Source organism: Haliotis rufescens, unplaced genomic scaffold, assembly GCF_023055435.1.
Source record: "Haliotis rufescens isolate VD_foot unplaced genomic scaffold, xgHalRufe1.0.p SCAF_7, whole genome shotgun sequence".
In the NCBI taxonomy this organism is placed as follows: Eukaryota; Metazoa; Mollusca; class Gastropoda; order Lepetellida; family Haliotidae; genus Haliotis; species Haliotis rufescens.
Genome location: NW_025964361.1, coordinates 19,503,689 through 19,516,282, shown reverse-complemented (window position 1 = coordinate 19,516,282; position 12,594 = coordinate 19,503,689). Strand labels below are relative to the sequence as shown.

The window sequence follows — 12,594 nt, the reverse complement described above, 5'->3', positions numbered from 1 at the left end:
CGCGTTATTGATGGTAGCTGACCTTAACCTTGGACTTTTCCTATGTACCGATACCTGAGATGACTACAATCACCAAGTCTTCTCTCCACAATATTTGCTCAATACCTTGTACGGTTCCTCGTTTAAATGTATTTTCCTACCTCACACAAATCTGACTTTGCGTTTCTTTTTTTGAAGAGTATAAATGGGAACCCACTGGTCCGTATGATGTACATTCGACACCAACTTACCCTGGATGAAGGACCTTGCAGTTCTACGGCAACAGTTTACCCGGTTTAAATAGAAGGATCTATCAATATACTGCACACATACGTTGGGGTGATTAGTACCAGATACCTACCCTGTGAGAAGGACCTCGTTGTACTCTGTATTATAGTGTCTGATGTACGGTTGACAAGTGCAATCTGAATTGACACTGGTTGTGTTGCATTTAGAATCTGTACTCTCATTGGAACTGTCCATCCCGGGGCGATCTTTCTGGCAAAGGTGATGATATATGTTCCAGGAGAGCTGTAGAATAAAAAGGAAAACTGTTGATATCTTAAGATAAATGCCCTCATGAGCATTTAGCTTTCCCTCGCCCTGAGAAACTGGACAATGTTTTCTTTTCCCTAGACTCACATGTGTATGCTGCACTAGCCAAGATGCTATTAACGCTCATCAGCATGATGCATTTGTTATTTTATCGCCTGTGGGTGTGCTCAGCAGTAAAATAATATTGTTCTGTTGTGAAATCTCCAAACTGTGCAGTCTTATAGACATAGCTTTCATGCAATTAGGATCTGTTTCAAATCCAAGAAACACAATGTCAGTTTATTAGCAGATATATTAATGCATATTTTTAATTTTCACATGAATATTCACTATGCTGGTTCCTGAGTTTCGACGTTAAATGTTCACAACTATTGCTGCTATGCTGCACGCGTTTTCTTTTCACAACACCAGGACTGTTCTGGTATTCCTTGCGATAGGCAACCCAAATGTCCATGTTGAAGTGACCACACTGCTCGACATGACAGCTGGACAACAGAATGTTTTCAATTGCTGATGCCCCAGGGCCATTGTTGAGACTATGAATAGACAAAGAAACCACCCCACTGATATTTCTTGAAAAGTTCAAATTAATTGACGAATATATAGTGAGTGATCGGTTCACGGCTTCTGTGTGTCTGTGTTAAGTTTCATTTGTTCGTCAACTTCCGAACACTTGAGAATTTCATTCCCATTCAGAAAGTGTTTATCACTCTCATCCGTATTGAATTAAGTAACTTTGCTGCATTCGAGGAACAAGGACCACATCCACACACACACACACACACACACACACACACACACACACACACACACACACACACACACACACACACACACACACACACACACACACACACAACATGGTACTTAGCACATCTGTAGCAGTCGCCGCTGCAGCACTTAAGGGTTCCCCCGAGCCCCCTGGATAAGATCATACAAAGTGTTTTCATGTCACCCGCACTGAGTTCTTTCAGTATCAGAAGGCACCGTGCATATACATCTTAAGTTATGACCTTCTTTTCCTTTACTTAATGCAGAAATTGGGGTTTCAGGGACATAGAACTATTAAAAAAGTTTAATTGTATGCCTGGAAGTGTTTTTAAAATGCAACGTTTTCAACTTCAAATATTTCGGTGTTAGGCGAGTGTGGTACACGTTTTATAGGTTTTGTATTGTGATTTATCCGAAAGTCCCCAAAAGGTTTATTATGCACAGATTCAAACATCCATTTCATATGAGAATTATTTGAGTGGTATTTTACCCTAAGTAAATTCAGAACCACATTGACTCGTTTTCGGCTTAGTTCTCACAATTGAGAAATTGAACCTGGACCATTTTAATATTCCTCGTGAATTTAGAAAATGTAAAGTTTGTAACTTAAACCAAATCGAAAATGAATATCAGTGTTTGTTTATTTGTCAAGCTTATAGCCATCTCAGGCAAAGTTACATAAAATCTAAATTTTACATCTTTCCAAATATTCTGAAGTTTAATACACTACTGTCATCGCAAGAACCTATTATCAATATGAATACAGCAAATTACTTGTTTCATGCCAATGCTGTGAGAACATAATACTCCAACTTTGATAACATGCAATAATGTTCAAGCTGTTGTTGTTAAAAGAACTGTTTGCACCTAAATTGTAATTCGTTTGTACATAAAGGCCCGTGGCCGAAACGTACTGCATAAAGTGTGGTGTGATGTGAATTAGCTCACCCTTGGGCAATTCACATAAGTTCGTTGTCCTTTCAGAAAGTCCAGCAAAGCTTATTCTGGGATGAAGCGTTGATGATGAACTTCTTACCAATTGGTGTCTGAGAGGCGATGCTGATTGCTTGTGGTCCATTCTGCCCAGGCTTCCTCATACTTGTTACGTTAAGTTATATCGGCTATCCATCTCGCATGGCTCAGTACCAATGTTGAACGATACTTCCATGCTTCAGCTACCTTTTTGTTCTTGTCTAGTGGTATACGTGCCAATATATCTTTGCTTGACTCTTCTTGGAGGTCTTGATTGCTGGTCGCAGTTGGACGCAATAACGGAACAAAGCTAGAGATACCGCTACAGTCAGCCAGTGCCGTCCAGCCTCGACTTGGTAACCAGAAGTCTTCAGCACTCATTCTAGTGACAGTCCTAGGTGTCTGACTCTTGGGATTTAAGGGTGAGACCTTAGTTCAACAGATTGTGACCTTTGCTGAACTGTGACTTGATTCTCTTGGAATCACTTTATATCGCGACCGACTCGGACTGAATAAAAGAGCTCTGATCACAAGAAGTACTTGTATACCCCATCATTGTGTGTTGTCACAAGCAATGACAAGCATTTACATGTATTGGGAACTTTCAAGACATACACAGCAGTCTTAATTGAAGTTGAGCTGTATTGAGTCTGACACTTTGACGCGTATTGCCCAAATAGCAGCTGATAATGGTCACGCCTGTTGTCTCGCTTCGTTTGAATGACTGTACACAGCTATCTGCGCACTCAATATATTTAATGAGTAAAGGCAGGATTTTCTTATGAATAAAATTTTTCATATTTCAGTGATTGACATCATGAACATCGATCCACACAACTGGGATGTGATGACACGCATCAACAAAGTCAGCGTTCCTGACCACCCGTTCCCGTAAGTCGCCTTTACGACAAGCATAGTCGCTTTTTACGGCCAGCATGGGCAGCTGAAGACCAATCCTACCCCGGATCTTCACGGATCCATAGATGTTGTGAGAGAATGCAGTAACAATGCCATTTACACTATGACTGTGAAAGATCGCATACTAAATGGGAGGTTTGCACAACAATGTGGCATTCAACTGATACTAACAACAAGAAACTTTCGCTTCTGTTGAAGAGAAGGTCTCACCTATGTAAAGGATCAATGTCTTAATTAGGTAATGCTAAATTATTTGTTTATTATTTTTAATTCACATAACTGATTAGAAATTTGATTGTAAAGCTGGACCATATAAAGTCCCCAAATTTGTCTAAAATGTCTAAAAACTTGTTCTTGGATCAGCGAATATGTAATACCTGAATTTTCTAGGCATTATGTATATTCCTCGAGTGACTCAGACATTACCCCATTATTCCCTGAACATGTCAGGGATTATGCATATTCCCTGATGAGACATAGTCCCTGATTAGACATATTCCCTGATCAGACATATTCCCTGATGAGACATATTCCCTGATTAGACATATTCCCTGATTAGACATATTCCCTGATGAGACATATTCCCTGATGAGACATATTCCCTGATCAGACATAGTCCCTTATTAGACATATTCCCTGATTAGACATAGTCCCTGATTAGACACATTCCCTGATTAGACATAGTCCCTGATTAGACAAATTCCCTGATTAGACATAGTCCCTGATTAGACATAGTCCCTGATTAGACAAATTCCCTGATTAGACATAGTCCCTGATTAGACATAGTCCCTGATTAGACACATTCCCTGATTAGACATAGTCCCTGATTAGACATATTCCCTGATTAGACACATTCCCTGATTAGACACATTCCCTGATTAGACATAGTCCCTGATTAGACAAATTCCCTGATTAGACATAGTCCCTGATTAGACATATTCCCTGATTAGACACATTCCCTGATTAGACACATTCCCTGATTAGACATAGTCCCTGATTAGACAAATTCCCTGATTAGACATAGTCCCTGATTAGACATAGTCCCTGATTAGACATAGTCCCTTTTTAGACATAGTCCCTGATTAGACAAATTCCCTGATTAGACATAGTCCCTGATTAGACATAGTCCCTGATTAGACATAGTCCCTGATTAGACATAGTCCCTGATTAGACAAATTCCCTGATTAGACATAGTCCCTGATTAGACATATTCCCTGATTAGACACATTCCCTGATTAGACACATTCCCTGATTAGACATATTCCCTGATTAGACACATTCCCTGATTAGACATAGTCCCTGATTAGACATATTCCCTGATTAGAAACAGTCCCTGATTAGACAATGTCCCTGATTAGACATAGTCCCTGATTAGACATAGTCCCTGATTAGACACAGTCCCTGATTAGACATAGCCCTGATTAGACACAGTCCCTGATTAGACATAGTCCCTGATTAGACATAGTCCCGTGGAGAAAGTTGCTCAGTGTGCAAATGTTGTTTTGTTCTGATTCGTTACGTTGTAGTTAAGTTTCGCGCATCTTGACTTATTTGACAGGCTCCTTGAACTTTGTCAGATCTCACCATATGTTTGTAGTTAAATGCCGCACTCAGCAGTATTCCAGCTATATGACGGCGGTCTGTCAATAATCAAGTTTGGGCAGTGATTGATTCAATCCAGTGATTGACATCATGAGCAACGATCTACGCAAATAAGATATGATGACCTGCATCAACCAAGTCAGCGAGGCTGACCACCCGATCCCGTTAGCCGTCTCTTACGTCAAACAGTCGCCTTGTACGGCAAGCATGGATTGCTGGAGACCTATTCTAACCCGGATATAACGGGTATCTCACCATATGTATCTGTTTTGATTGATGTGACTTGTTTTGTCAGTACACTTTTCTTGATAACATATGTGATTGTGAAATTGACTATGTACTTGTTTCAGTTAAATGAGTGAGTGAGTGAGTTGGGTTTAACGCCGCTTTTAACAGTATTCCAGCTATATCGCGGCGTGTCAGCATAACGTGGGAGGAAAGCTCGAAGTGATGCGGGTATTAGACGTTTACCAGCAGTCCGGTAAAACCCACGAGCACGGTTATAGTGCTGACAAACCTAGAAACATAATCGGGGCAAACCAGGATTCGACCCCACAATCATAGGTTTCTGGCATGCCCTAGGGACGCGACTCTGCACAGCAAATCGCGGCGCCTTAGACGACTGGGCCACCTGTGCTCTTCCACAAGACCACGGAGGTGGTCACAAGGTCAATAAGCAAATCGTTCATACCAGAAAGTAGCAAATCGTTCTCAAATGTCTTTTTAGAAATATTCATTCACCTCCATATACACATGGACCATCGGATTTGATTATCAATGATGAAGGAAATTGATGTCGACCTGGGAAATAGAAATTTTGAAAGCTTTCCAATACGCAAGAATGGCGTTAAATGCCAATGCCTTGTAAGCTTGTTGTCCTTAGACAATCATTTAAGGACGTTTTCTTATGCATTCCATGACGGTGTTAGGGATAAAATTGTACACAGCTGGTTAAGTTTACATGATTAGCGAAATCGAGGAGCTGAACTCAATGGTTGTACTCGACATTGTTGTACATGCTATAACGTTAATTCAGAAACAAAGAGGGAGGATGAGACACGTGCCCATCCAGTAGTAATACGAGGTAGTTATGAAGCACTTATAACACTGATCTGTAAATCCTCAACGTGCTATGCACAAAAAGCCCCGAGTGCCTAATACAGTTCTGTTCGACGTGTTTAAAAGCTGTTCGACGTGGAATTTGGACAGGTTGTTAACGGCGCGCATCAAACGTTTAAGACCTGCATAGCCTCTGGCTTTCCTCCAACATGAAACTGACGCTCCATTATATAACTGGAAGACACTCACACACTCATATTTATGACAATTTGGAAATCCAGTCCCGAGAAAATATATGAACCACCATAGCGAGCATCCGTGCGCGTGTAATTGTCTATCACCATGGACTCATGAGACACAGACGATACAGCCTTTATTACATAACCCTTACTGCTATGTATGGTCAAGACCACGTAGTGCAGCCTTTATTACATAACCCTTACTGCTATGTATGGTCAAGACCACGTAGTGCAGCCTTTATTACATAACCCTTACTGCTATGTATGGTCAAGACCACGTAGTGCAGCCTTTATTACATAACCCTTACTGCTATGTATGGTCAAGACCACGTAGTGCAGCCTTTACTACATAACCCTTACTGCTATGTATGGTAAAGACCACGTAGTGCAGCCTTTATTACATAACCCTTACTGCTATGTATGGTCAAGACCACGTAGTGCAGCCTTTATTACATAACCCTTACTGCTATGTATGATCAAGACCACGTTGTGCAGCCTTTATTACATAACCCTTACTGCTATGTATGGTCAAGACCACGTAGTGCAGCCTTTATTACATAACCCTTACTGCTATGTATGGGCAAGACAACGTAGTGCAGCCTTTATTACATAACCCTTACTGCTATGTATGGGCAAGACCACGTAGTGCAGCCTTTATTACATAACCCTTACTGCTATGTATGGGCAAGACCACGTTGTGCAGCCTTTATTACAAAACCCTTACTGCTATGTATGGGCAAGACAACGTGTCAGCAGATCTGCAGTCTCCGAGGTTTGCCGATAAAGTTTGTTGTGTTCATCGACGAGAGACAGAACGTCACGTTGTAATGCTCCTGTTGCTGTGACGCTTTAGCTTTGCACTCAATGACATGCTCACGCAGCAAGGAGTTCGGTATTTCGACTGTTATAAAGTGACAGTGTTGGAATAAAACTACTGAAAATGTAAAGGTAATCTAAAACAGAATGACTAATATGTCAATCGATTATAAGTGATCAGAAAGCAATATTTCACGGGGGGGGGGGGGGGGGGGGGGGGGGCAGTATTGGATAATAAAAGTTATATTAATACTTCCAGTATTAGCTCCCTCTAGAATTAATGACAAGTATAGCCATATAATAAACCCGTCTCTTGGCGTTAATTGCATACAATGGTACGATGATAGACTGCACCTTTGAATTTAGTAAAACAGTTTCAGATATTGTACTGAACCATTTTACAAGGAAAGGTACTGACAAGTCTTTGGGTCTCAACATATAAATGACTAGGAGATACATTATCTCAATACTATACATGTGTATAGGCTTCTTGTACAAATACGTGTCTGATGTATATTCCGTTGGACAATTACGTGTATAAAGGCGGTCGCCGCTGTGTGCAAAAGAACACACTTCTTTCTCGGAAATTTCGTATTCGATGCATCATTGATTAAGAACATCAACATCATTGACATAAAAATCACGATGACGCACCAAATGCGTTAAATAGAAGTTCACCACCACTATTGACTGTGTATAGTTGCATATGTGGAGGGGAGGGTATTGCGCAAGTTAAACCCTTAAGCCACCCCGTTTCAGTAAATGAGTGTTAGGGACCACTAGAACATTTACTGTCTATTGCACGGGCTTCGGTCGGGTTTCTAAGAACGTATGTAGTTTGTGACTCAGAAGCACGGCGCGCACCTACCGCCACCATTATCAACACACAGTGGTGAATACCAGTCCTGCGATCGTCTGACCATGCGAACTGTCTGTTTGTAAAGCACACATCCAGTAATGTAAACAGTAGTTATAAAGCCTTACCGTTCATTCTCGGCAGCTCCGACAGTGAGAGCCAGCAATAAGGTCAACCATAACGTCATCATGACTGCATCCACCCCTGTATCCACCATACACAAACAGTCAGGCCCTGTAACACCGGTTGGGGAGTTGAAATGTGAAATTGCCGATGTGGTTCATTATGATCCATTATGTTCCTTATAATTACTTGTTTGTTGTCTGCTGGTCCTTTTTTAGGTTTGACAGACAGAGAGATTATGGAATGAAAATTACCACTTTCATAGAGTTTAATGCACTAAAATGGGACAGTTAACATGCGTTGAAGACTTTGGAAAATCATTTTCAATTCCATGTGGCCCCTGGGCCTTATTATTGGATAAACTTGAAATATGTGACTGTATCTACCTGTCTGAAATGGACTGTTTTTCGAGTCACCTTAAGCATATGTAGGTGCGTGTATGTGCGATAATATCTGGATGTTCGATGCATAGTAATGTTTTAAAGTGGTGTATCGATGCCGCTATGTAACAGATTGTATAATTGCTGCTACCTTTGTAGCCGCTCGCAGTCACCTGACTGCAAATCCTTAACCGGATTGTAACCATGTGATAAAAACTTATCGTTAGCAAAATGGGTATTTCTTGCAAACCGCACTTTGTAATGTTTGTCGTCGGAATGACTTGTTCCACTTAAAAGTATTAACACACATGCGGCTATCTTCGTTAATTAATAATATCGAAACTTCGTGATTCTATTTCATGTTGCGAGGACCATAGCAACATTAACCAACGTATTCAACATGTTTCTAGATCGCATGGCTATTTGTTAGGAACGACGAACAGTTTAGCAAACGTACACTACAGAATGCAATGCAAATCTATCTCGAAAATGTGTCTGCTTTGTGTGAAAAGAGATCATAATTCAAAATTCGATAGATAAATACAGGTTCGTCTATCATGTGGCGATGTTTAATATAAATAATTGAACTTAATAGTTTCGCTTTCCTTTGTACCATCTTGAACATCACACATGTGTTGGACAAGTATGATAGAATGATATGAAATACTGTCAGAAAGATATACAAACGCATCTTGAGACGAACGAGTTAAAATAATCGTGTGGTATAAAGTCTCGTGCTCATTGGCTTTGTTTCATCGTTCACTCCTTCACGTGAGCTGAGAGTTGGTATGTGACTGTACTGTGAATGCGGACATTTGGGAGCTGGCATGAATCATGTTGACAAGTAACCCAACTTAGACTGCCGGAGGTAAGACAGACGTGTCAATGTTGTTTAGCCTTCTTGGGATAGGCGTAACTTTAACATTCTCTTATGTAAAACACTTTTGTATTCTGAAATGAATGCGCGGATTTACCTCAGGATATACTAGTATTAGACCTATTGTCTAATGACGACTCTCTATTCTAAATTAATAGGTGGCGCCTGACATCTCATTCACATATCTCCACATCTACATACACAGGATTATGCTGTCCATGTGATCGTGTGTTGAGCAAGTAACACCATGACAGTATCGCCTTATTTTGGTAGGAATCTATGTGGCCAGGCTGACAGTGTACCTTCTAGCTTCACCTACCTTGTGCTGGTTTAATGGAGGCGGCTCTGTCCTTGCTGTGTAAAAGCTTCGTCAACAGCTAACAGCAAACACGCAACCACTTTGATTTAGTCCATCACGTGACTAGAACCAAGCTGCCGAGTCCCATACGTCACACCTGGGCGAGCAGGTCCGACCATAGCAGCTGAATTGTACGTGTTATGAAAGAATAATAATTTGTCACCATGGCATGTCGAGACATTAAAGTAGCACGGTTTACGACACGCATACTGCAGTCTTCGCCACTTTGAAACAAAATCACGAAATAGTATCAGTATTAATTAACGAAGATAGCTGCATGAGTGCTATAAACTTCTAACAAGGCGTTCCGGCGATAACGAATATTACAGTTGTGACAAAAATTGCAAAGCGCGCTTTTCACAAATACGTTTCTATGCAAGTTGTGAGGGAAGCGGGTGCCACCGGTAGAGCAGGTCATGCTTACACTTTCGCGAAACACCTGGTGCCATGACTGATTTTCAGTGATATATTCCTATAACTGTCACCACTATTTTGTCCAATTGAGTCTGTTCGGCGGATAGTAGTCTCTGTCGTTGAAGTTTTATATTTTCAAGATATATCCAAATAACCATCATCATTGAGTTTTGATCACATGGTTACAATCCGGGTACGTATCGTCAGTCAGGTGACTGCGAGCGGCATAGGGGAGTATATTTAGCAGTTCTGTGCATCTCGAACAAGGTCAGAAGCACGTGAAATTCAACACGGTTTTTTCTTTCAGGTCGTGCTGGGAATGTACCTACAACACTATTATGTCAATCGTTACCCGGCTTGCAACAACGTGAAAACTCAATGATGATGTTTATGGCAGGCAAAATGGATATTTCTTGAAAAGCCTACTTCGTTTAGTAATTAATAATCGCGATATTTCGTGATTCCATTAGAAATGGCACGGTCTTTAGTTGACACGTACACACAAAACAAACGCTATATGTTAACCCCATTATTACTAATTTTACTTTAGCCAAGTCAACACGTTATCATGGTAAGATATGCGCATACAAAGTTTAATCAAATGTAATGAAAAAAGGGGGCGTGGCTATCCCCAGATCCACCACAGACGTACATACATTTTTTGTTATTATCACCATTATCATCGATTTAAGTGATTAACAAACTTCTCTAGATTTACTTTCTAATGGATGTTTGCTATTCACTATATAGGACTGTTGTATGATTGAGTATATTTATTCTTTCCTAATACCAAGTAAGATGTATGGCTGCCAACTGTGCGATTCTCGTCGAGGTGAAGAGTTTGCCTTACGGGGTGCGCACCCCACCTGCAGCATTCTTAACATTCATACATTCAAAAGTGGTGGTCAGGTATACTTACACTATAAATAAATCGTTTGTGACAAAATTACACGACTACCATACACAGATTGACATAAAAATTACTCCCGTATTTAAAAAAAAAGCTGTATCTGTGCCTGACTGATCACATGACCACTCGACCCTAACTTTGCTCTACCGTCTTCACCTACACTGGTGATAGGAGGACCAGGCCCACTCATCCGACTGGGCATGACATGCACATTTTGGATGAATTCATTACAAGTTGTAGCAGTATCACGAGGGCAATGGTATGAAATCTAACGAGAGTCGAATAAAACCACATATACCCCGATTGATACTGCTTCAAAGAATATATCTTGCCGACATGTTTCAATTTGCCATCGTAAGGAATTAAAGCAAATTGAAAAGTAAAAAAAGCAGTTCGATTGGGTTTAACTTAGCCTGTGTCACGGGACTTTCTTCGACTTGTAAACAACATGCGGGATAGTATTTATCAAGATCACGTGAACCAATCAGATTTCAACACTCTGACAAGGAGGTAAGATAAACCTATTTGTTTTCGTTTTCACAGAATCAAATCTAAGTCTAATCTTTTGAATTTTGATTTGTTTGTTTGTGAGTTGTTTAACGCCGCACTCAGCAATATTCAGCTATATAGGTCTGTAAATAATAGAGTCTGGACCAGACAATCCAGTGATTGATATCATGAGCATAGATCTACGCAATTAGGATACGATGACATGCATCATGTATGAGTTTTGAAAGTTCGCAAAATATAACATTGACCAGAGTCTAAATCCCTCATGGACCAATCTGTCACCTTAAACTACGAGTTGAGTAACATTGTAGCGCTAGTGAGCTGGAGCTCCACTGACATCGACCGCATTGGCGGGGTCAGATTTAATGAATCTATATTCTGTGATCATGGCACCCAAACCAAATTCCAAGAAGTGTATAAATGTAATCATTTGATGAAGTACCATGTCGTTAAATTCAGGCAATGGTATTTTCTCAAACCTGAAACTGTCCAATGACTAAGGAATATGCAAACCATCCTGACGTAATATGAAATGATCATACATCCACATGTCCACATTCCATATTGTGTGCCACATTTTAGGATTCAGTTTACCAGTCATTGACTGGGTTTGCTTGGTTAAGTATCAAATTTTTTCACAGTGCTATTTCTAATAAGTTGAAAAGAATTATCATTAACACGAAATTCAGTAACATGTTAATGGCCTACATGTATTTGTTGAATTGACATGTTCAGATACTGCACTAAATGACGTGTGTTTCATATGCAGTGTAAGTATGTACGTATGTTCCTATACAGTGTAAGTATGTACGTATGTTTCATATACAGTATAAGTATGTAGGTATGTTTCATTCACAGTGTAAGTATGAACGTATGTTTCATCTACAGTGTAAGTATGTACGTATGTTTCATATACAGTATACGTATGTAGGTATGTTTCATATACAGTGTAAGTATGTACGTATGTTTCATCTACAGTGTAAGTATGTACGTATGTTTCATTTACAGTGTAAGCATGTACGTATGTTTCACATACAGTGTAAGTATGTACGTATGTTTCATTTACTGTGTAAGCATGTACGTATGTTTCATATACATTCTAAGTATGTACGTATGTTTCATATACAGTGTAAGCATGTACTATGTATCATTTACAGTGTAAGAATGAACGGATGTTTCATTTACAGTGTAATTATGTCAGAACAGCAAGTCGCTGAAAAGTCGGCTCCGCTAAAATCGCCTTATATCTGTATCA

The 12,594-nt window shown here is 40.1% G+C and overlaps 1 protein-coding gene across 1 annotated transcript in view; it reads right to left on the bottom strand.

Moving 5' to 3' along the window:
* Window positions 1-9,609, bottom strand: part of LOC124113296 (alpha-1-macroglobulin-like) — a 53,747-nt gene extending 44,138 nt beyond the window's left edge. Inside the window, exons 1-3 of the mRNA XM_048387522.1 lie at window positions 9,467-9,609; window positions 7,896-8,001; window positions 341-510 (exon numbers count right to left, since the gene is read on the bottom strand). Of these exons, the coding sequence (XP_048243479.1) occupies window positions 341-510; window positions 7,896-7,984 (259 nt within the window). The 5' untranslated portion in view covers window positions 7,985-8,001; window positions 9,467-9,609. The remainder of the gene's footprint in view (window positions 1-340; window positions 511-7,895; window positions 8,002-9,466) is intronic.
* Window positions 9,610-12,594: the final 2,985 nt, after the last annotated feature.